At 38.5% G+C, this 24,739-nt stretch overlaps 1 protein-coding gene across 4 annotated transcripts in view; it reads left to right on the top strand.

Moving 5' to 3' along the window:
* Nucleotides 1-5,864: 5,864 nt before the first annotated feature.
* The window catches only part of MDFIC (MyoD family inhibitor domain containing), a 53,956-nt gene continuing 35,081 nt past the window's right edge, over nucleotides 5,865-24,739 (top strand). For 2 of the 4 annotated variants that reach the window (XR_012994669.1, XM_076330522.1), the window contains exons 1-3: nucleotides 5,865-5,932; nucleotides 8,037-8,192; nucleotides 19,665-19,796. Coding sequence is in view for 3 of the 4 variants with exons in the window: in XM_076330522.1 (XP_076186637.1) it covers nucleotides 8,102-8,192; nucleotides 19,665-19,796 (223 nt within the window). In the remaining variant the exon portion in view is untranslated. Of the gene's footprint in view, nucleotides 5,933-7,725; nucleotides 7,745-7,931; nucleotides 8,193-19,664; nucleotides 19,797-24,739 lie in introns of those variants that run through there. The other 2 variants (XM_076330540.1, XM_076330531.1) reach the window with 2 other exon arrangements.

Here is a 24,739-nt window from a genome sequence, read left to right as displayed (position 1 = left end):
AGCTGAAGTATAATTATATTCATGCATAAATATTTGGTTCTTGTATGGTTGGTAGTTTATACTTGCCATTAATTGCCAGAATACTTATCTGTGTGCTTTTTGGAGTTAATGTCTCTGCGGTGAGATCAGAACTATAAAATACCTTTCAGTACTGCTTATTAAAATAATACAACTGAAAATATTTTAAAACTAACAGTCAGTATGATCACTATGCAGTCCTTGAAATGGTATAGATAATTTCCTCTCGTGTCTTTCTAGCTATTCCAGCAAGTCTAAAGGATGAGGAAGGGAACTGGGAAAAAGCCAAGTTGTCCTCAGCTTTTCTTTTGATGGGAAAATACCCATCCTGTGAGCATAGGCACAGAATTATATCAGACCCGGACCCAAGATTTGCATTACTTCCATTTAGCAAAGCAAGAAACTGAGGCAGAGGACTATTTTTCTTTAATTCCCTGTTTTAGACAAGTAAGGGTGCCTTTTTCCATCTTTACTTGCATGGGCTGCCAGGATGCTCATCTGTCAATGTAGAAAACCAGTAACTTTTTGATCCAAATGAAGTTTTGTAATCATGTTATTTTGTAATGTCATTTTGTAATGTTACTTTGTAATTTTAGTTCTGTCCAACTAGAAATTTGTATGTTTCTGGCTGGCAAATAACTCCATTATTTTAGGGAAATATACAAACAAACAAAATCATGATAGTTAAAAATACTAGTAGAACTGACTGAGGTTTATTTTTATGCTTGTTTTTCCTATGACCTGTATTTTACACGTAATATCCAACCAAGCATTTGATACTAAGACCTTAGTCCAGTCATTTATATGGATGCCAAAATGAAAAAACAGGAGGATATATTCAGGCGATTAAAGAAAATATTGATTATGAGATAGAACAAAGAGAGGAAAAAAAGACCTCATGAAATATTTTACCTCAAGAAAACTATGATTCATACAATTGTTGCAGTACTGGATTTTTTTTTCTTTGTGAGTTGTAAAGATATGTATGGGTGAGAAATGACTGTGCAAGATGGCATGGTTGTGAGTGAGAAGCATGAGAAAATAACTTCTGCTTGTATGTATAGCAATGACTTTTTATCAAAGATTTGATTTTGCATTCAGTATTACGGACTCATAATATGCAAATGCATTCTGCTGTTAATACACATTCACAGCATACATGTTAGTGGTTCCAAAGGAGCTGTTGCAATATATGCTCTGAATATGTATCAGGAATAATACACAATATGTAAAAGCATTCTATATTATGAAAATATAATTCAGAATGCACAATATTTTTAATACTCATTCATAATGTACTCTCTGGCAGCTCAAAAGGAGCAACTGTACTGTGTATTGTGACCTCATATAGAAGATGCACAAAATTAACTAAATTTTTACAGATCTCTGGATGTGATACCATGATCTCACACAGCAATATAACATACAGTCTTCTGTTCCACTGCATTATTTATTCTATTTGTAAAATATGCTTCTTTTAGTATTTTTCATTTTAATATTTTTGGGAAGGATTGACTAGTTATTCTTTTCATATGGAAATATTTTTATTTTTGTGGAATTCTAGATATGGTATTTTTGCAAACGTCATTTGATATTAGTAATTAATTTGATACTGCTGAGAAAAGGTAATGTAAATTTCATGAATACTCACAATTGTAAGGAATGTGCATAAAATACTAATGTAGAATAATTCCAGATCCAGATACTGCTCAGGTTACAGAAGCAAAAGGAGCCTTGTTAACCTGAAAAGCAACAGAAATATTTGGGTTAGGGTTTTTTTTGCTTGCTATAAATACAGCCCCTAGGATTATTATGACTAAGCAGTTCAGGTAAATTCATTAAGTTATTCTAAATTTACTAAGTCTCTATAAAGTTCATGTTACAATTTTCTGTGTTCAGTTAGCCACACTTATTAATAGATATTCCCTTAAACTTCCTGTCCCGTTAACTCAAAAGATGCTGTTGTCCATCATTTGTCTTTGCTGAGATGATCTTTAATGTCAAGACAAGTTCCAAATAATCTTGAATGCATTAAAAATCAGTACAGAGTTTGAAACATTCACTTTTGCTGAATTTCAAGTTTCTTCTGAAGTCCTAACAAGTTTTTTTATTAAGGTGCAATATTAACTGCAAAGTGAAAAGCCGAATAACTGAAGGGAATATATGCAAATACATTAACTGTTGCAATCCAGCACACTTAGTTGTAATTGAATACTGAATATTTCTTCTTGACTTATTTGTAGGAATGCAATGAATTACTAGTTGACATTTTGTTGTGATGAAACGTCATTTTGCATGCCTCAATATATGATCTGTTACTTTTTCATGTGAGATCTATTACCTGCTTGAGTGAGCTACTTGCTTGAGCTTGCTAAGGAACAGCTGAAACTACCATAAACCATGCCATGTGATGTGTTTTGCCCTAAGTAGGATAAAGCTTGTTGAGCTGAATTCATCTTCATGCAAGTCCTTGGACTTCACTGGAGTTACATCAGAAATAATTCACCTCAGATTATTTTTTTTTGTTTTACTTCGTAATTTATCAATTTTAATGAAATCTTTGCCATCTGTGTTAGAAAGTATTTTACAGAAACAAAATATTTCTTATACTATTATACTTATACTTACTATGAACAGAAAAATAAAATGGAGAAAAATACCTTTTCATATTTTAAATTCATGTTTACACTGAGTTTAATTCTCAATTGCCAGCTCGAGCGAGCACAAAGCAGTCATTAAGCCTCATATTCCCTTTCTCCCCAATTGTGGAGTCCATCCTGTGGCAGAAAAACATCAAACCTGGACAAGAATCATTTACGGTAGAAAGACTTCTTCTTGCTCCCAGGATAATGTACAGCATTACCGGAACCAATTGCTTCTCTAAAAGAGAATGCATTTCTTTATTCTGTTTCTGGTTATGGAAGGATTTAAATTTCCATGTCTCTGATTTCATTTTAGGCATCCCACTGTTTTTTTGTTTTCTATGTTTGTGCTCTGTGGAGGTGGATTTCCTTGGACTAGAAGGGGTTGGTTGCCCTGTTAGGACCAGCTGGTGTCCAAGTGTCCTGGTTTTGGCAGGGATAGAGTTAATTTCCTTCCTAGTAGCTGGTACAGTGCTGTGTTTTGGATTTAGCATGAGAACAATGTTGATAACACACTGATGTTTCAGTTGTTGCTAGGTAGTGCTTACACTAGCCAAGGACTTTTCAGCTTCCCATGCTCTACCGACTGAGAAGGCTGGAGGTGCACAAGAAGCTCGGAGGGGGCACAGCCAGGACAGCTGACCCAAACTGGCCAAAGGGACATCCCACACCATGTGACGTCATGCTCAGTACATAAACTGGGGGAAAGCTGGCCGGGGGGGGCCGCTGCTCAGGGACTGGCTGGGCATCGGTCGGCGGGTGGTGAGCAATTGCATTGTGCATCACTTGCTTTATGTATTATTATTATTATTGTTATTGTTATTGTTATTATTATTTTATTTCAATTATTAAACTGTTTTTATCTCAACCCACGAGTTTTCTCACTTCTACTCTTCCAGTTCTCTCCCCCATCCCACCGGGGGGCGGGGGGAGTGTGAGCAAGCAGCTGTGTGGTGCTCAGTTGCCGACTGAGGTTAAACCACGACACCAAGGCACTGTCAATCCCACAGCACTTCAGTGGTTGTGTTTTACAGAGTTCAAATCCTCACCTACAACACAGCTGCATACAGCTCTGTTCTGGCACCTGACAATTTACATGGCTTTAAACAGGACATTTTGGAGAAAGGTAATATACAAACTAGGTTGTGAACACCAGAAACCAAAAGTACTCCAAACCAGGCATGGCAGTGACCTTCAAATTCCCTTTTACTCTGCTTTTATGCATATACTGCATGTATTTCTGCTTTTGATCTAAAAAAAACCAGTTTGTAAGCTTCGCTTGTAATGCTGTTATTTTATTATATAATTTGGCTTTAACTCCAAGTCTTTTCTTTAGCCCTTTTAACTATAACAGACTTCCCGTTTCAGTGTTGCCACCCTATAAAATATGTAGGATAGAGATCCTGCCATGATCCTCATACTGGAAAGAGCTATGAAGTTTAGAGCAACACACGTGTGTTAAAAACGCGTATTACAAAGTTGAAAATCATGTTCTTAGACATAGCAGAAGGATAACTTGAACTCACAGGTACTAAGGTACAAGCAATCAATCACAAAAAGATTTACTAAATATTATTGTCCATCTTTCAGAAACATTGAAGTGATCCAGGGTGTTAAGAAGGATGTAAAATGTTTCCAGTTTCTTCTGTTCCTGCTTGACGGAAGGAAGTCAGCATCAGTTAAAGACCAGCCTTGAGGAGGGAAAGGTAATTGTTAGGATGGGGAGAAAATTTGGGTACCTACACCTGCATTGATCCATAAGTAATAGTTATTGATCACTTCTCTTCATGTGTAAGCAGTAATATTTTTAATGAAATATTTTTTATTTGAAGAGTTATGCACAAATTTTCTACAGCATTGTTGAGATGAGCAACTCTGCTATCCAAAACTTGCTCTGCAAGAAACTATCTGATCTCCAAAAAACCTCAAAGACTGAAAGTTTGCCTTGCAAAATTCAAGCTCGAAATATAGCTTGAGTTTTTAATAATGTAAGTAAATAACCTTTGCAACAGTTAATTTTGGGATATTGTGGGTTTACTTTAAATAAACAACTTGAGTCTTTCTAAAACACTTTCTTTTGTTCAGTGACAAGTCTATTTTGGAGGTAATATCTATTGTATGGCTTGTGTAGGAGCTCAGACTAGAAAATGGTGATGACCAGTTTTGTCCTGAAGACATATGATTATATTCTGCATTTTGTGCGCTTTTAACAGGAATCTGTTTTACAGAAATTTTTTAATAGGGAAAAAAACTTGGAGGGTATTTTTTGTTTGTCTTTCAGGACATTTTTACCTGCCTACAAACTATACTTACTGCTTATTTACAAGTGTTTTGAGCTTCTCTTCACATCCATCCCAAAATCTGCTGTTAGTGGTCTAGAAGACCATACCTGAATTTTATGATCTCGTCGCAACGGAAGAGTATATTGGAATACATATGTGCAACAGCCTATAACTTGGTCGCTGTAGTAAGATACAACATATGTCATATTTGTAGCCTACTTGAAAGGCTGCTGATCTTAATGTCCGAACTGCCCACTTCCTGAGAATTTTCAGTAACATTTTAGAATGATACATATTTTAAAGGAAAGTAATAAAACAATTATTTTAGATTAGCTGTGTATTTGTTAGAACTATGTTGTTCTGTGAGGAAGTGCTGTATGGTTGGCTTATGCCAATGAACTTCACCTATCTGTGGTATCTCATTAACAGTGACCACATCTGGACCCATCTTTTTACAATCATCGCAGTCTTTGGTATGTAAAGTGTTATGTATTGCACAATATTTTTAATGTGCTATTTCGGTGAATTGTGCTTTTTTTTATATTGAATTCTCTTATCTTTTTTTAATCTGATTTTACTTAGGGTTATCTCCCACTGCATCAGTTGCAATATGGCAGTATCAGTTGAAGATACTCTTCCATTCATCTACTTACTTTAAACTCTATGTAGGCTGCTACACAGTTGAACCTTGGCAGGGTGAGCTCATCCCATCATCTTTTTTAAGCAGACAAACTGAACGCCATGGAGTTTGCCATGTGGGTTTCATAGATAAGGTTAAAAAAAACCCCAAACACCAACCCTGGATGGTATCTGCTCTTCATAGGCATTTATTATCCAATGAAATATTTTGAAGGCAGGGTGTGGCTGGCTAAATTATTGCTCCTCCCACTGCTCTCTGCTATGTTTCGTTTCAGAGGGAAAAACACAAGCTTGTACGTCGAGTGTGAGTCATAACCTCTCGTCTGCTTCTGACTCACCTGGGAGTTTGGGGTAAGTCATTCTACCTTATGTCTCAATCCCTCTGCCCCCAGGACACCAAGGAGAGAAGGAACTATGGAAAGTTATGCAGTGTTTTTGTAGATGAAAAATGTAGATATTGAGACCAATATTATTATTATGCAGTACGATAATAACTGTGTGCCCAAAATGGATTTTTATATAGCTTCTTCTGCATATAAAGCATTTTTTTCCCATTTTGTCATGAAAAAGCTTAAAGAAGGATTATGTTGTACTGAAGAACATCTTAGGCTACTGAAATACTTAAAAATTATTGTATTTCTCAGAAGAAAGTATATGCACCTTTCATCACACTGTTCTCTTTTGCCAGTGATGACCAGTAATAAAGCTATACAGTGGTGCAAAATTATTCATGACTTCTGAAATAAGAGGAGGCCCTGAGGTGTGTGGAGTCTCACACGTAACTGGCTCCTACTCAGGTACTTACACTCTGTCCTGGTTGGTTTGCAAGCATTGCAGGGAAATGCTAAACTTTAAGAAGTGAACTTTTAATACCTGAGCATATTCCTTGGCACTTACGATATCAAAATAAATATCCATCAGTTGTAGTCTCTTATGTTAGGATGTAGATTGTCTGTAGCTTGGCTATTTTGTCTTCCTACTTTTGTTTCCCCCCAAAATACCTGGCTGTACACTGTAACGAGACATACTCGTAAAGTATATTTACTAAACCATAATAAAAAAATCTGCATGTAAGTTTTAAGGAAATTACAGTTTAAACATGGACACACTTTGATGGAGAAAGGTCATATACTGTGATAGCGTAAGCAAGGTAAAGCATGTAGCTTATGGACACCAGCAGACACGAGCAATAATTGCAGTACTCCATGGTGTGGGCAAGAACAGAGCATGAGGCTGACGATCAAATCAGTCTGTGCCAGGGGAAAGAAATGTAGTTCCTGTATAGAGAAAGCACAGGTAACACTGCTCGGCAGGTGACAGTGGAGGAAGTAGTTTGCTCTCTAGGGTTTAACTTTTGAGAAACGCTTGTTCTGCCCTTCGTGTTCCTTTGAATATTTTTGTATGCCCGCTTTAAAGTCCTTTTTAAAGACATCTCAGTGCGTTACCAGTTAAGGTACACGAGAGGGTTCGGTTTTGCTAGAACTGATCTTTGAGAGGGGTGGAAAGACGGGAAGGACAGGCGGGGAGGCCTACGGCGTTTCACGTGCCTGCCTACCCGGCTTCAGAGGCGCAACTGGTTGAAGGCAAACAATAACCGCAGCGGACAACTTCTGAGCCAGCGGTTGCACCATTAAAAGTGCCCTGCACCGCTGCCAAGCGCTACAGCTGCAAACCCTGTGGAGGCATGAAAGCCTCCCTTTCAGATTTTCTTTTTTTTCCTCCCCCCCCCACCCCTTCGCTATTTCTGCTTGACGGGTTTCGGCCTCCTGGGGGAATTTCCGTGGCTGGAGGCCCGGCTGGGGGCGGGGGGCAGCGAGGCGCCCCGCCGGCCGCCACCTCCGGCCCCGGCCCCGCGCAGCCCAGCCCAGCCCGCGGTCCCCTCGCTGGCGGGCGGCAGGACCTGCACAACCGCCGTCCCGAGCCGCGGCCGCCGCCAGCCGGAGTGGGATGTTTCATTGTCCGGAAATGATGGAGAAGGAGTGACTGTGGCGGCGGGGGGACAGCGGGTGTGAGTGCCAGTGTGTGCGCGCCCCTGCCCGGGGGGAAGGCCCGCGGGCGCGGGGCGGGCGGCAGGAGAGGCGGCGGCGCGGAGGTTCCCGCGGCCGGGGCGCGGGGGCGCGGGGGCGGGCCGGGCGCCGCGGCGGAGCGGGAGGAAATGCGGAGGTAGGGCGCGCCACGCTGCCGGCCGGCTCCGCCGCGGCGGACGGGGCCCCCCCGGCTCCCCCCAGGGCACCCCCCGCGGCCGCCCGGCTCACGGCCCGCGGCCGCCCCCGCCCCGCGGCCGCCGCCCCCCGGCCCCGCGGGTGCTCGCCGCGGGGGGCGGGCGGCGCGCCCACCGCCGCGCCGCGAAGTTGCCGCCGCTTCATTGCTGTCCCTCCTCAATCCCTCGCCCCCGAGCCGTGAGTTTTCTGCATAAAATACATTAACGAGCCCTTTCATTTGCTTGTTCCTTCAGGGTCGCGTGTTAGTTTTGTTGGAGGGGGGTGCAGGCTCTTTATTACTCGGTGAGAGAGCTGGCAGATGTCCCAAGTGAGAGAACCTCTTCCTCCGGGGCCTGAAGGGCCAGAGCAAGCTCCGACTGAAAGCAGCGCTTTGATCTCTCTCCCTCGAGGTAAGTTGCTTTAAAGTTTCTCTGTAGTTGTTGCACCTTTTATTTGAATGATACATTTACTGATTTGTTTTGTGGGTTTTAACCCCTCTGCTGTTTCCCGTCCCCCCGTCCCCCCCCCCCCGACTTCCCCTCTTTGGTGTAACTGTAACACTTTCACTTCCACCTCTTTATTGTTTTAACCAGAAATTCCTATGTAGAGAATGCAAAAAAAGAAGAAAAAAAAGATGCACTGATGTCAGCACCGGTTCTCAGTACTTGAAAAACTACAGTCATTCGGAGGCAGATGCTGGTCCTTAAAAATCGCTTTCTTGTTTCTCAGCTTTGTGTTTGTGTTTAGAAGCTCTTTCGTGTAAAGCTCTCCTTCCAGGTCTTGCAGTAAGTTGAGAAAGGCTGATCCAGGAGCAGGAGCGTTGGTTCAGGTTGGAGGTCACTTTGCTGGTTTTTTTCTTAGATTACTCTGTGGTGCTGCAGCTAATACCAGTTCCTGAGAGTATTAACTTGTTTTGTATCAGCTGTTCAAAAGGTTGTTTAAAAGAGCATTCATCTTAAAGAGAAATTCTTTAAGTTATGTCTTATTTGCATTTGCACAAAATACATTGATAGTCTGATCACCTTCATGTAGGGAAGTTTGACAGGTGTATTGCAGGTTATCCTCAAAATAGGGAAGTATGTTTGCCTCCTGAGTCCTGGTCTGTGAAGATGAGACTTAATTTTTTTTTTTTTGTTTACAGCTACAGCTTTGTTTTCCAGAATTCTGACAGGAGTTTAGAAAGTCTCTGAAGAACAGACAAATAAGCTTGTTCAAAAACTGTAACTTTAATCATAACTGGTTAACTGGAGCAGAGCCTGGTAATACAGTTGTGCAACTGTGGATTAAAGATTCAGTCTTGGTTTTGTAACTTGGAAAATCAATAGCAATGTGAAATCAAAGTTGAAGACTCATTTGAGAAACCAGAAAGTATCCGTAGCTAAGTAAAAAATGTTCTGGCAGGGAGACATACTAAGTTGGCTTATACTTATCTTATTGTTGGGTGGGTTTTTTTGTCCTGGAGAATGACTCATAACTTCTAAACAGTAAAAAAAAAATAATAAAAAAAGATTAGATACAGAAGACCAAGCATGCAGAACTGAACTGTTAGAATCATGTTTTTGCCAGAAACATCAGTATCTGTGATACATGTTTATTTTCAGTGTGTTGTTTTTATCTGTCATGTGATCAAGTGGCCACACTAGTTAAATTCTGCATGTAGGCCATACATAAAAGTTGCTGAAGTTGTAAGTCAGTGAACTAACTAGCCTGGAAAGTGGACTCATTCTTACAGTGCCACTTTAAATTGAGTTTTCACAATGAAATAAAGTCTTAGGTGATTCCATATTGTAAGATTTTTCAATACATGCTCTTCTTTTTATGAAAAGTAAGGAAACAAATACTGATCTGTCCATGGACAAGTTACGTGCAGAAGATCTGAATGACGCAATTACAGCTCAGAGCTGTTGAGGTGGAGGATTATAAAGTTACTTTCATAGGCATCATTAAGGTACAAACAAGTGTAATGTATTGATTCAGGTTTGCTTGCTGGCCACACCTTTCAAGGCACACGCTCAATTTTAAAGCATATGTATAGTTCACAGAAAGACAAGGCTGTTTTTTTACAGAATTCAGCATTCAAATACATAATTTTTATTCTAATGAACTTAGATTTAAGGATAACTGTGGATATTTGTTGCTTTTTTCTAGCCTAAGTCTGTTGGGGAAATGGGGGTGGAAAGAGGAAGAGGTGAGTTCATAACATTTCCAGTCTATATTCCAGCATTTCTGTTGTCAGCTTTGCAGTGTGTGGTTACAGGGTAAGGTAGTCCAGATATTCCAGGACTGAAGATCTAAGATAATATGTCTGGAACTTTCAACAACCCCTACTCTTTCTATACTACCCCCAGGACATCCAAAAGTACACTGACTTCTCTAGAATTTGGCGATAATTTTAAAAGCTGTGGTTGAAATTCATATTATTTCTGGAAATAGGCTAGAGATATCTGGAAAAATCTGCAATAATTTGAAATAATTATTACTTTACTTAGAATCACCTCATCATATTTATGTGATGACTCCATATATTTACAGTGAGATACTTGAAATCTGTGTCCACCTAGGAATAAAGACTCCTTAATCAGAAAAAAATGGCTTATGTTGTATGTATAATAAAGTATTAATTGCATTCTAGTGAGAAAGAATTTTTGATTGGTAACAGCATACTTTAATATGCTTTCTATATTTGTTTAACTGGTATAGATACCTTATATTCTGAGAACAAACTTCTCCTCTTCTGTAGTTCTGTGAGGTATCATCAAAAAATCCAGATCTTCAAAGTGCTCCTTTTGCTTGCTATCATATACGTTCAGATGCTGAAGCTGAATTGTATTTTTCCATGAAAGGAAAAGAAACTTCAACTGAATTTTAAATATTCAACAAATAGCTATCCGACAACCTAATTAAAAACCAGTCAAAAGTAATAAAGCTTAGGCAGGTTGCAGGGATATACATCAGTTGTGGACATGGTGAAAACTGTGGGTTGAGACATAGTTTGGCCTACAGATGTGGCATGCTCTGGCTTTCGCAACTTAAAAGAATTTTTGTGTGTTACTTTAACCAACATGCTCTCTCAACATCTCCCCCATCACTGTTCTTCCTTGTTAGTTCATTTTTGAATTAATGCATAAATATTAGTCAGATTACTGGACTTTGCCCCTCCACAATTAGTGTGCTATGAGAGAGAGCAAATGAAATCATAGCATCTTCTTTTGTGGCAATGTCATAATTCTCAATTTCAGTCTTTAAACCATTATCTGTGCCAACGGAGTCTGCTGCTCTAAGGTACAGACTACAGGATGAAAGGTTTAACGTAATTTCTGCAAACCTCTAGTTAATTTTTGCCACATACTTCGAAAAGTGTAGCTCTACTTGTGCACTCTTGTTCAAGATCCTGGTCATGCTGTCTGTCCTCTCCTGTAGCTCCACAGGCCTTGGAATCAAATTATGACTACTTCTACCCGTGTGCTGTGTAATGTAGTCAGTGAATAGTGTCATCTCTATGCTCAGACCACTTCAATTTGGCTGTGATCAAGTGTTTTCTCCACTGGTAGGTACCAAAATAATGTCTCTAAGCAAGGAATGTGACAATTAGTGACCATTAGCCTCTCTGCTTTAAGGAAAATGTTTCGTATGTTGGCGGTCATGTCGTGATTATTGCCTGGACTATGGGTAGACTTTTTTTGTTAAATCCTCTGCATTTGAATAAACCATGGAATACAAGAGAGAAATTCAATGAACATGGAACTATATTTAGAGAATCAGGCCACATTTTAGAAAATGTAGGACTGTCATCTATAAAGTATTTGGAATGCTTTTGCCTTTGCTTGTTGGTAACTAAATGTAACCTAGAATAACAAGTGAATAATATTTAGCTTTCTCAATTTAGAAAGAAAATAAAAAAAATAATAAGAAACCTATTAAGAAATTGAGATGAAATTGCACTTCAACTATAAGAACTTTCTCATAACTTTTCAGAAGATGGAAATCCACTGGAATTTACTTTTTTTAATGGGGTGGGGAGGAGGATGGAGAAGTCTAATAGAAATATTAAGGGTCGAGTTCTATAAGTGACCGTCCTCTCTGGTGCAAATCATGTCACTGTTGCTGGATGGAGATGCAGTTCTGATTTGGTGTCTGAAGAAACCATATTCAGCAACTAATACTTCCATTCAGAAAAGTACAAAAAGCATGTGCTCCTTTTCAAGAATGTGATTCAAACCTCTTCATGTTTTCTCTGCTTAACTGTTTTCATGATGAGGAGCACTAAAGGAACGTGCTGGCTAGATGAGATGGGGTGACAGAAGACTTACTGCGGGGAATGTTTGGACATTCTTGAGGCAGCAACGATTACTATCGCCGTAATTATTGCACTTTACCAGCAGTGCCTCAGTGTTATGAGTAATGGATTTTTAACGGTTAACCAGTGCACTCAGATTGCTCAAACTTACTAAATACTGCCTCTGTATTTGTGTTCCCACTTGCAATCTGACAAGAGGTGAGTGAATCTGTGTTAATTTGTTTCGTCGTTGTCTGTCAGTACTGAGGCATTTTTTGAACATCACTGGCTAAAATACCTAAAGCTTTCATAAGTGTCTAACTCTAGTTTGTCATAAAAATATACTTCTGTTTTCAGTTTCACGTGCATGCCGTTCCAGTAAAGTGATTCATATCCACATGGGTGTGATAGACTTGTATTTCATAAAGTTGACTGTAAAGGTCTTGCATCAAATTTGAAATACTTTTTTTCCATCTCATAGGCTAATTTTATGTCAGAATAATTCTTCTCAAATTCCATTCCAGGCCCTCAGAAGTTAGATTTCTCTTTCTTTTGAACACTTGTTTTTTCCTAATAAGTAGCATCCAGCAATGAGTGTTTTATGCTAGTGTTTTCATTTGGATTAGCATTGCGGTTTTGAAGTGAATCTCCTGTTTGCCCCCGCTTTGGTTTGCATTGTGGAGTGATCCCGGGGAGTGACCTGGACTGGATTCCTTTTGGACAAAATAATCTGAAAGATGCACTGCAGGAATGTGCCTAATGCACTCCAGCCACTAATAAGCCTTCATTCTTTGAGATTAAATCTGAGAGCTAGTCCAAAGTAGAAAGCCCCTGGAACATGCATAATATGGAATGTGTCCTTAAAATCAACTCTTTCACTGTACAGGCCCACTTCTACTGGCCCACGCTGTTGCTAATACAGCCATAGCTGCTGAGTATTGCTTAGCAGTTACGTGATACTAGTTTTGTACACATGTGAAGTATCGTTGGATGAATGACATAAATTTATAACTGACCGCATGACAGTTAGTGTGATTATTTGTGAAAAGAAGTTTTCACTTATGTATTTGAACTTTTTAATGCTTTTAATAGTGCAGAGTACCTATTTGCATGTTGCTATTAATTTTTAATTTATCACGACTGAAATTTGTCCAGGGCTGTCAAACCTGTAGTACATTCATAGTTGTTCCATAGCTTGCACCTGGAAAATTCTGTGTAAGAGCTTTCCAAGAAGTTCAGTTAAATTGCTCTATTTTTAAGAGACTGATTTTTTTCAGTGGCATTTTTGAGGCAATTGAAAGTTGCAACGAGACATTTAAGTGAAAGCCGCTGAAATGAAATAAAAACAAATTAGTTAGTTTTAAAACAATCGAATATCTAAATGGAGGCTTCCAACTCCATAATTTGTAGATTATCAATATTAATTAGATTGTACAACCAGTCATTAATGCAATGAGATTGTTTCAGACAAATAATGAACTAGAATAGGCATTCTGTTACACAAATAGCACAGCTGAACTTACTTGTTATGTGAAACGCCTAAAAGTTTTAGGCATTTCATGAAGTAGCTGGTGGGTGTTACTGTTAATGGTTGCATTGTGAAACCTGGTATTATCGCGGTTCCTTTGTGTTACTGTTATGAACAGTGGAATTTTCGGTAGGAAATAGTATCCTCAGTAGTTCCTTGCCAGCGAGGATATTAATGAACAAAGGAAGTGTTAGAAATGCAGTGTTTGCCACATGCTCTTCAATCCCTCCCAACCGCTGTAGACTTGAGACAGACAAAAACCATTTTGTTATCTTTCCTTTTGGAAACGTTCTTCAACTTTTTGTTCCTCATAGATCTACTTTTGTGTTTGGGTTTTTTTTTTTTTATTTTTGTAATTTCTCTTTACTTTGAAGGACAAAATTCCATTTGGGATGGTCTGAGCTTTGCACATGTATGTTTAAATCTGCGTCTGCTTGTTCAGGGATAACTCAGGCCTTCCGAGGATTCATGTTTACATCCCGGCAGCTGGGTCAAATTTAGGTGCCCAAGTAAGCTTTGCCCTGTGCTTCTATCATTCCTCCGCCCTTAAACAGTAAAACTGTTGGACTGTTCCTGACTCTGCATTTTTGGACGTCACAATGATTCCATTGTGCCAGTCCATTGTGCTTGTCCCTCTCTCCTTGATGAGAATGATGCACTCAGGTTTCCAGAAGCCTTTCCCAGCAGTTGCTTTTGCTTTACTGGTTATTTGGTGCTTGTTGGTGAACAGAAAATGAATGTGTCATAGCAACAAAGCCTCCTATTGTTGCAGCGACAGGATTTTTAACTCTTACAGTTCACATGCTTGGAAGAGATGGCTGAGTCAGTATATAGGCTTACGTGTCATCTAATGAGTAGAAGTCAGCTGCCAATCACACTCTGAGGATGTGCAACCCACTTAATGTGGGCACTTGTTTCCATTTTTTTTGCGTGTTCAGAGATTGAATATTACATAGTTACTGATGCATTAAGGTACGATACCACATTTGAACACACTAAGACCCGTTTCTGAGTAAACTCAAGAGACGTAGCAGGGCGTGTGGGGGCAACTGGAGTGTGAATGTACAAATGGACAAGCACTTGGAAAAGAAAAGTTGGTTATTTGTCAAAGGCTTGAGCTCTCTGAGGTGTGTCCTGCAAATGTACATCCATTACCTATCTTTTTTTGTATTTTCTATCAGTTTTGTGTATTAATTCGATGTCCACTCAATATGCTCTACATTATCATAGAGGAAGATAGAATAAATATAGCTCTGAAAAGAGGGATGTTTCACTGGGATGTTCTAAGAAATTTTCAGAAATTAGTTTGGTCTATATCCCAGCAACTTTATAAAGGCATAGAAGACAGGATTGGAAGGGATCTGGAGAGATTGCCTTGTATACCCTTCTTGCCTAACTATACATAAGTCTGTGTTGACAATTCTGGCTATTTGTTAAATTTTCTTTTTGATGGGGCTGTTGTAATAGTAGCCTTGTTGCTGACCCAGACTGTTGACACTATTCTGTTGGTGGAGTCTTGTAAAATGTATTTGTCATGACGCAAAGAAATGTATGTAACCAGAGGCACATACTCCAAACTAAAACTTGCAATGTTACAATAGTCTCAACAGTGAAAACAAGTTTTGATTCTCTGAAATACATGTATTGCTGTGTAATTTTAAAAATAAATATAACAAGATTATGGAAAATTAATGTATGTACTATAAAAGTGATTTACATATACTTTAATAATTCCAAATGACAAAAAATTTGTTCACTTTGTTCACTTATTTCATGAAACAGTGATTTTGAGATGTGATTAAAATCTTAAATTTTTTCACTAAGTGGCTTACCAATTGTCTGTAATATAGATGTGATTTGGACTGTTAACCATCTCAATTCTATACTTTGCCAGCATGTTGTATCTCTTCCTTATTTAAACCTTAAACTTGTATTAATCTCTACCCAAGTAGAGTTTGTGCCCATGCTTACCTTCAGGATAAATCACAGGGTACTCTGTGTGGGTGTCACTCCCGCGGGGCTTTTGGCTAGAAGCTCTTCAGCCTAGGGACTGCTGTTAGTTTGGGAGAGGTACATAGCTGAACCGTGGTAGGTAAGAAGACTATGTTGTTTTTGTAACGTGACCTAGAGGAACTTACTGTGGTTTTGAAGAGAGATTGGATTTCTACCTCAGCACTGCCAGACTCAGAACATAATGAGTCTTTTCTTTCCATTATTTGAACTGCTACGAAGAGCATCTCTTTTTCTTCTTGGCTTTCAGTTTTGGAGGTTAGTCACATGAGAGTGGAAGGGTGTACTAAAGGAAGCAGAAGCTAAAATACTAAGAAGTATTAAATAAAAATGCTTAAGATTAAGCTTGGTTAAAACAGAGAAGTGTTATAAATTTATTTGAAGATGCAGTAGAAAAAAGCCATACCTTCCTATGGCCAGATCCAGCCATTAGTATTTGTGCCAGCTGTAGGCTTTATTAAAGCTGCTCTGCCACAAGCATGGCGCATCAGAGAAGATTAAGGTCTTTGCGTCGATTCTTACTGGACTCATAAACGTGTTACCTTTCATAAACTACTCATCACTATTCTTACGCACCTAACAAAAATAATGGTGTGAACAAAACACAGACTGGAGTGTTCTCGAGGCTATCTTCATGTGTGATTGGTTGTAGTTGGTATGTTGTAGTTGCACCTCTAGAATAACAAAAAAAATATTATTATCCCATCATCAGCTGTTTATTATAAGGGAATAATCAAGAAATTCCTTTGTACTAAAGCTGAGACCTGCTGCACATTCAAGAAAGAACAAATAATCAGGACACCAGTGTTTGTCTATTTTTAGTGTTGTGATGCATCAGAAGGGATGTATGAAAAAATCTTAAACATAGCTTAAGGTCTACTTTTTCTAAAGCCCCATTATACTAAGTCTGGCTGGGATGGAGTTAATTTTCTTCATGGCAGCCCTTGTGGTGCTGTGTTTGGGATTTGTGACTAAAACAAGGTTGATAGCACACCAGTGGTTTGGCTGTTGCTGAGCCGCACTTGCACAGTGTCAAGGTTTTCTCTTTTCCCACTCTGCCCCCCAGTGAGTGGGCTGGGGGTGGGCAGGGGGTTGGGAGGGGACACAACCCGGACAGCTGGCTCAGGTTGACCGCAGGGATATTCCACGCCATATAATGTCACGCTCAGCAATAAAAACAGAGGGGAGGAGGTTTTGGGGGAAGTGACCATTGCTTAGAGACTCTCTTGGGCATCGGTCTACTTGTGGGAGGTGGCGAGTGATTGCCTTTGCATCACTTGTTTTGGTTTTTCTTCCTCTTTCCTCCACTTATTAAACTATATCTTGACCCACGAGTTTCTTCACTTGTGCTCTTTCTGTTCTCTGCCCTTGCCCTTGCCCCGCTGGGGGCTGGGGAGGGAAGGAGTGGTGGTCCTTAGCTGCTGCCTGCGGTCAGCCCACCACACCCACAGAGCAGCATCTGCCAGGAGATTAGCTGCTCCAGTGGGTAATTCTGGAGTGCAAAGTGAGATACCAAATACACGTTTAATGGTGTAGGTTTCTGTTATGCACATTCATGGGGAAGTCTTCATATGAATTCAGTAGATCAAAGAACAGATACTCAATTAATGTTAATTGTTGTGAACTTCCTGTCAAAATTGTTTGGTGTTCAATTGCAACGCTGGGTTTTTTTTACTTTTTAATAGTGCCTCTTACTTCTTTCTTGTTAACTGTTAATATCGTTTACGTGGTTTTGACTGGCCATTTACCATATCCAGCTAGAATAATAAAAGTAAACATGAAAAATACACATACAACCTACCTAGTAAAAAAACAAAAAAAAAAAGAGAAAAAGACACTGAACTGAAAACAAGCAGAGGAATGACAACTAAATCCCTATGAATAATGATGACTAATTGTATTCTGCACTTCTTCAGATTTCTTAGATAAAAATGTGATCTAGAACACTGAGGGCCCCATAATATTAACATTAATGTTTCCTTAGAGCCGTTCATTGTTTACTACATGAAATGGTAGGGCTCTGCAAGTTGTATCCTATACAAGAAAATTGTATGCAGTAACTCTGCAGTTTTGTACTACCACTGCTGTGTAGGTATTGTTGTAATCTTGATGTTGTTACTGCAGTAAAGTAATTTAAGAGCAAAATCTCTTAAAATAGCTCATTTAAACTTACTGTATGTGGAAAGCAGAGTGCTTTTACACTAGCTCTCTCCAGGACACTACTTATTTTCATTCAGTCTATTTCAGGGCACTTTTCAAACACTTTTGAAACACATTTGCACCTAATACCTAACTGCAGAGGCAAAATCATCATACTTCAATACAGTTGGATTTGTATCTGATAGATACCAGGTAGAAATAATTTGTACCTAATATCTGTCAAAGGGGTTGAAAAAATCGGGGTTTTTTTTTTGATAGGATGAGTATCTAGGTGAGATTAAGCCGTCAGGGCAAGATGCAAAACTCATTGAAGTCAATGGATATCCTCCCAATCACTTCAGTAACTTTATGGCAATCCCAGTGAAACAGTTCATCTCAGGATGGGCTTGAGGAAATATTGACAAGTTGTTGAAGAAATGGTGATAGGAGGGAGGGCTGAGAGATAAGTACCACGGAGGTAGCTGGGTCAGACATTTCAGTGGTGGAAATTAATAGAAGGGGAGCAGTGGTGCTTGAAGGCACATGCTACTATACATACAATATGGCATATATTATTTTGAGTGATGTTCAATGCCTCAGTTTAATAGGGTGGATAACAAAGGCAGAAAGTTAGGATTTAAAATCAAACTGCTGTTGGTTACATAAAGAAACTAACCTTTAATATGTTGCAGTAGCAATAAGTGATTTTTCTGTGACTCAGGACTGGAATCATTGCTTTTCTAGAGGATATGGTATCATTACATTGTGATAAGTGGTTTATAAACACGTTCTTGTTTGAAACAAATAAATAGAGCTAACAGATTTTTCAACAGTTGCTCGTTTAGATTTACTGTAAATATTAAATGATGTATGTATACTCAAAAAATGCTCAAGACTGAAAATATTTAGTGTTTTACAGATCCCTCGAGTACGTGATATAAACTGATAATCTGTCACTGTGAACAATGAACAAAGTAATTCCAGATTTGGAAATGTTTCCTTGCAGGGGGATTAGAACTAGGTGATCTTTAAGGTCCCTTCCAACACAAACCATTCTATAATTCTATGAATGCCAGTAGGAAAAACCTGTAGCAATCAAGAACAGAAAGATTTGTGTGTGTGAATTTGACCATTAAAACATTAGTGACAGCGGAGATGACAGCTGTCACTTACCTTGGTTTGAGAAAATGCAGGTCTGCATGTGTTAACTGGCAAAATCATCAAAACAAGATCTGCTATCTTGAGAAATGAGGTTAAGAATCCCTCGAATAACCTTACCATGGAAATTTCCCTGCATCTTGTATATACTTGGAGAGTATATGAAGAAATAATTTTTCCTTTCATCATAGGCTAAACGTTGACTTTTATTAAGGAATGGCTTTTAAAAGGCTATTTTTTTCAATGAAAAAGAGGTAATTGTGTTATAATAAATTTTCTGAATTTCTGTACTAATCAGTTTTGAAGTTTCAACAATATTTGGCTTTAATTATACATTCAATTGTAAATAATAGAGAACAGACTTCTGTAGAATTTTTGTGGCTTTTATATGTCAGAGCCACATGTACGTGGGCAAAAAAAATGTTTTTCTGTGTGACAAAGCAATTCAAATTTTTATCTGAAAATTTTGTGGAAGCTAACTAAGTATAAACAAACTCAACCGTAACTTGTTGTTACAAAAGCTGCTGAGTATTATTTTGTATGATTAAACACAATATGCCTAAAATACTTTCTTAAAGAGGAATTATTTTGATCTGGATAAGAAAACAAATTGAAAATCAACTTTATTAGGAATTATTTCTAAGAAAACTACATGAGATGCTAAGACAAGTTATATTTTATGCTCTCTTGTTTTTAATTTTAAAAGATGAGTTTTGTTCACGGAGGAAAAATATCATAGTAACTAAAATTTTAAAATTTCTTTTGACTTAGAAAAAACTGACCAAGAGAATATTGCGGCAGGAGATAAAGACATAAACCAGCCTTCCAGTAACCAAAGTATACAACCAGAGATACAAGACCAGTCTGTCTGGGGAAATTGCACTGATGGTGACCTCATCAGAAGTAAGTATTTCCAGAACAAATTGCTGCCATTTAGGCTTGCTTTCGCAGTGTAACGGGATACTGCCTGTTGACTGAGTTAAATGTGTGTCAAATGCAATTGTGTTGCAACTATAATGCATGTCTACTGAATTTATTTCCCAGAATGACTCGTGTCAGCATGCATAAGCAATAAGTTCAAAGAAAGGTGACACTTGAGTGGTGCAGTATAATACAGACCTCTGCAGCATCTACATTTTAAAGCCTTAATGTTATATTCTTCTCTTATCATTCATAATGGGATCTATATATTTAGTAGGCACATGAGCTGCAGTATGCAACTGTGCTAGGTGTCATCATTGTCTTTGATTTCTCAGGTTATACATTTAAGTGGCAGAGTAAACTATGCTGAGAGCAGTTGCTTCCAGATACACCAAGTACTGGTCAGATGTAAGTTTATAAAGAGGTTTGAGTCCTAAAGTAGCTAGTCCTTTCAGAACTGGAAGAATGCTGTAAGACAAGGTTTTAGGCCTTAAGTGCTATGGAATTGTGGTTGTTTTTTTTTAAATTAGTTTTTACAAGTCCACATTCCTAGTGTATGTCTTGGATGCTTTAAAACATAGAAAGGTATGCAAGATTATTCCAATTTTTCTGTCTTGAATTGAAGATCATATGCTGTCCAAAAGATCATCCACAATTGCACCCTCCTGAGGCGAAAATATTTCTGTCAACTGCCAGAGCTAATACTACTTTAAAATTCTGTGGATGCTTGAACATTAGTTACTCAAGGGAGGGGCAGCATGAGAAACGGTTCTCTAATTATAGGGTGTATTCAGAAAACAAATGGACTAATGCTGAGTGGTGCTCCAGCTCTCCGAGATCGTTGTCTGACCATACACTTTAGGGTCAGTCTGTCTTTACACTGCACACGTACTACACGATACACAGTGGGGTACATTCATATTTCTGAACCTGCTGTTGCTATAACTGGTGATTTTCTCTAGAGTTATCTGTTTCTTTTAGTTTTGTTTTGTTTTTAAAATCTTAATCTGTACAATCAACTTCTCCTGAACTTTCTGTTAGCATTTCAAGTTCTTTTCAAACCTTAGCTAATGCTTTTTTCTAAATAACGAATCCCAGTAAATACTTATATCCTTAATGTATTGAATAGTTATCTAGATCCTTTACAGGAAAACATAAATTTAGCATGTCAGATACTTATCTGACAATTTAAAAATAATTCTTAGGGGGCTATAAAGAGGAAGAATTTTCCTTCACAGTTTGAGAGTTTACCTAATTCCAAAACATCATTATTTTAGACCTAACTGTCCCTGGACAAGCAATTGCTTTGTGCTTGTGCTGAGGACATGGGAAGGTGCGTATGGCATCTGCTGCTTTTGGAGTGGCCTTCTCATTCCCTCTTCCTAGAGGCTTCCTTATTCCCAGACGCAAGGGAAAGCAGATTTATTTGGTAGCAGTTAGCAGTGTGCCTGTGGAGGAAAGGACCAAGGACAGTAGGGCGGTGCTGTGCTTCCTCTAATCAGTTCACCGCAAGGACATACTGTAGTGGCTGCACTGGGGAAGTGGGAGAGGAAAAGGCAAATTTTTCAACGTACAATAGAAATAGCAGCAGATTGTGCAAGTCCCTGGTTAAGTGACTTGAAAGTTATATGCAGTTACATGTCTCTGGGATGGGAGGGTTACCTTTTGCTGAATTAAAAAAGTAACAGGAAAAAGGGCAAAGACAGGATAAAATTCTGAGGTATAATGTACTGCTCCAGTGTGCATAACTGTGCTCTTCCTGGAATCACTAGTAGTTTTACCTTCGACTTTGTGAAAAGCAAGTTTAGGTGAAAGCTGGAAGTTTCTAAAACTCCTAGTCTTAATAATTGAGTTTTGTGTAGTAGTGGCTTTATTATGAGACATGTTTAAGTAGCTGCTATGATGCAATCCTCTCTTTGTTTCAAATGCATGATTTTTTTTAACCTTTAACGTTAAAGTCTTCTAGATGGAAGAAACAAAAATGATGAAATTAAAGCAGCTTCTTTTTCTTCTTTTTTTGGGCTGCTGCTATGAGTAGGGAAGTCTGTTCTACTTTAAAAAAATGAGGAACAGTGTTTGGCTCAATTACAAGTACTTCTTGTAGTTTGCAGAAGTTTTACAACTTGATCTACCTAGTAACTGAGAAGTTTGAAAAATAGAACAAGTAGAGCAAAGAGAAGCTTGTTTATCACAAACATTACTTAGGTATTTCCTCTTAAATAACACATATCGTAGCTCAGAATGGCTGTGATTCAACCAGATCTATTACTCCACTATACTAAAGTTTGCAGATTATTGTATATTAAAAGAAGCTTGAGGTTAGAAATAAACAGTGTTTTGATCATTACAGTCTATTTTAAAGCTGTTTCTTTAAGTTGTTTTAGACAGGGCATACTTCAATTTTCTCAGGTATTAACAACCATTCACCACTATCTTAATGATTCAGTTTCTTTTTTTCCTCATACAGATTGTTTTCCACCCCCACAGCTGATACATACTCCATTTGTGTTAGCCTTAGTTTTCACTTTATAAATGTTTCCAGCGTTTAATTTCCAAGGTTTTCCTTGTTTGCAGCTGTTCTATCCTGCTGTTATATGGAAGTAGATTAATCAGTCAGTTTTATTGGCTCACCAACAACGAAGTCCAGTGTTAGACTCTGTAATGACTTCATTATGTATGATTTCTCATTTGCACTTGTGAACTCAGTTTACCAGGCAACATCAAGAAACTGAAATGCTGCCCCCGTTTTCCACAGTAAGACGTTTTCAGTTCACCTTGCCCTGCCCTTGCAGTCCTTTTCTCAAGCCCCCTTTTTTAATCTCTAGATGATGATATTCCCCCAGATTAGCCCTTTCCCCACCGCCTTTGGAGCATCCCTTCTCCACCCAAATGAAAACGTTCATAATATCCCGGGTAAATGGGTAATCTTATGGGAAGCTTCAACCAAGGAACTAATCATCTTTGAAAAGAACTTGAGAGTTATGGTAGAGGAATATTAGCTTCCAGTGCACCACTGCTTCAAAAGGTTACTGTATACTGACATATAAACGGGCGGAGCTAAATAAGAAGAAAATGGTTATGTTACCTTTCTGTATTAATTGTTAATGCACTTGCATAACTGTTACTGGAATACTGCGTTCAGTTGGAGAAGGGTCAGGGGAGAACCACAGATACCTCAGGAATGACTGAAGTAGTTGAAAACATGCCTTATTGTGGAAAAACTCCTGGAGTTCAATCTGTTCAGTGTTAACAATGAGGATAAAGAGGGGCTTGCTGAGTCCCTAAGAAGCATGATACCACAACCAACAGAAATTTGGTAAGACAGTTCTTCAACTGTAACAGACAAAGGGAGAACTAGATGTAATGTCTGGAAGTTCAGTTAGACTAGAAAAGTGTACATTTTTTAATGGAGTATTTGAGAACAGGAAGAACTGCCGAATATTTGGTGGTTTTAGGTGTGTTAAAGTGGCCTTACCCTTTACAAGGTGGCCATTGTTATCCATATCCTCAATTTTAGAACCTGAGTAAGGGAGAGTCTCTTTTCCGTAGTGATTCCCCCAAATTGGGCTAACATTAGGTTTTTCATCTCAGGTATTCTTCAAGGCAATGTTGAGACCTATTCCTTTCCCTTCACAGACACACACATATTTTGCATTTTATTTCAGGCCGTAGAGGTTCTGCTTTTCAAAAGAGAAAAGCAGAATTTCCTTAGAATAGCTCCATCTGCTTTCCCTTCTTCTTCAGCAGTGCATTTTAAATATCTGCAAACACCTTCTACTTATTTTCATTGTATGATCTGGTGGCCTGTAATGGAGATGTTCTGCTTCTGTTATCACTCACCTTTGGCAAGTGAGGAAGAGTGGATGTTAAAACATGTAGCAGGGTAACCTGTGGCTATAGGAATGAAGCCATAGGAGTTTTTGCTGCTCCACATTACCACAATGCCCTGCTTTGTTCTTTGGGAAAGGTTGTGCATTTTTTTTTCCCCCCTCTTAAAAAAAAGACTATAAAGGTGGATTTCAGAATATTTAGGCAGAATTTTTACAGAGGGTACTAGGTTATCATCAATGTGTGCTGTTATACAGGGGAAGGAATGTATAGGAGGGAAGAAAATGCCAGTCTTGAACACTATTTGCTTGTGGGGATTTAATCTCTTTTCCAGTCTCAAGCAGGACCTTAGCTATGTGATATTTAAGAAAACAAAAAACATCTACCATGCATTCAAATTGTCATGAATAATTGATTAATAATAATCCAATTCTCAAGATTAAATACCTAAAATATGCCCATGTTTTACAGATAGAAAGGTCATTGCTATCCATCATTTCCTAGCTTCAATTGCCTCTTTCTCCTCCATGAAACACCCTCCTGATAAGAGTGGTTCGTCAGAGAAGGGGATGCTTCATTCAGCTCTGTGGGGATTAAACAATTTTGTATGTTCTTGTGACCACTATTTTCTTTACTACATTCTTCTTTATTGTGTTTTGTTTAATTGAAATGTAAACCTAGATATTTTTCATCTTTTTGTTTTCTATATTTTTATGTTGACATTTTTACTTCACATGACTATTTATTTAATTTTAACATCTGGAGATGTCCTTTTACCACTGGCTGAGTGAGTGAGTGATTTCTGTAGTTTAAATTATGCAGTTTGGGTTTGGGACTTTTTTCCCAACAAGAAGAAGATAATCTGCTGTTAGAACTGTTCTTTTTGTCTGATACTAATCCAGATATCTTTTCCGGGCTAATTTATAGTGCACAGTCATCTTACAATTATTGTGATTTCAGATGACTGTTTATTCTGTCTAAAAAACAGTGCAAAGTGCTTGAAGTAACTTAAGTGGTTCTCTTCAAAGCTAGAAAGTATGACAGATGCAGTCTTCTTGCAGAGTAACTGAGTGTGCGAGTACAGAAATCACACAGAA

Source organism: Aptenodytes patagonicus, chromosome 1 (genome assembly GCF_965638725.1).
Source record: "Aptenodytes patagonicus chromosome 1, bAptPat1.pri.cur, whole genome shotgun sequence".
Taxonomy (NCBI): domain Eukaryota; kingdom Metazoa; phylum Chordata; class Aves; order Sphenisciformes; family Spheniscidae; genus Aptenodytes; species Aptenodytes patagonicus.
This window is presented reverse-complemented; position numbering and strand designations above follow the sequence as displayed.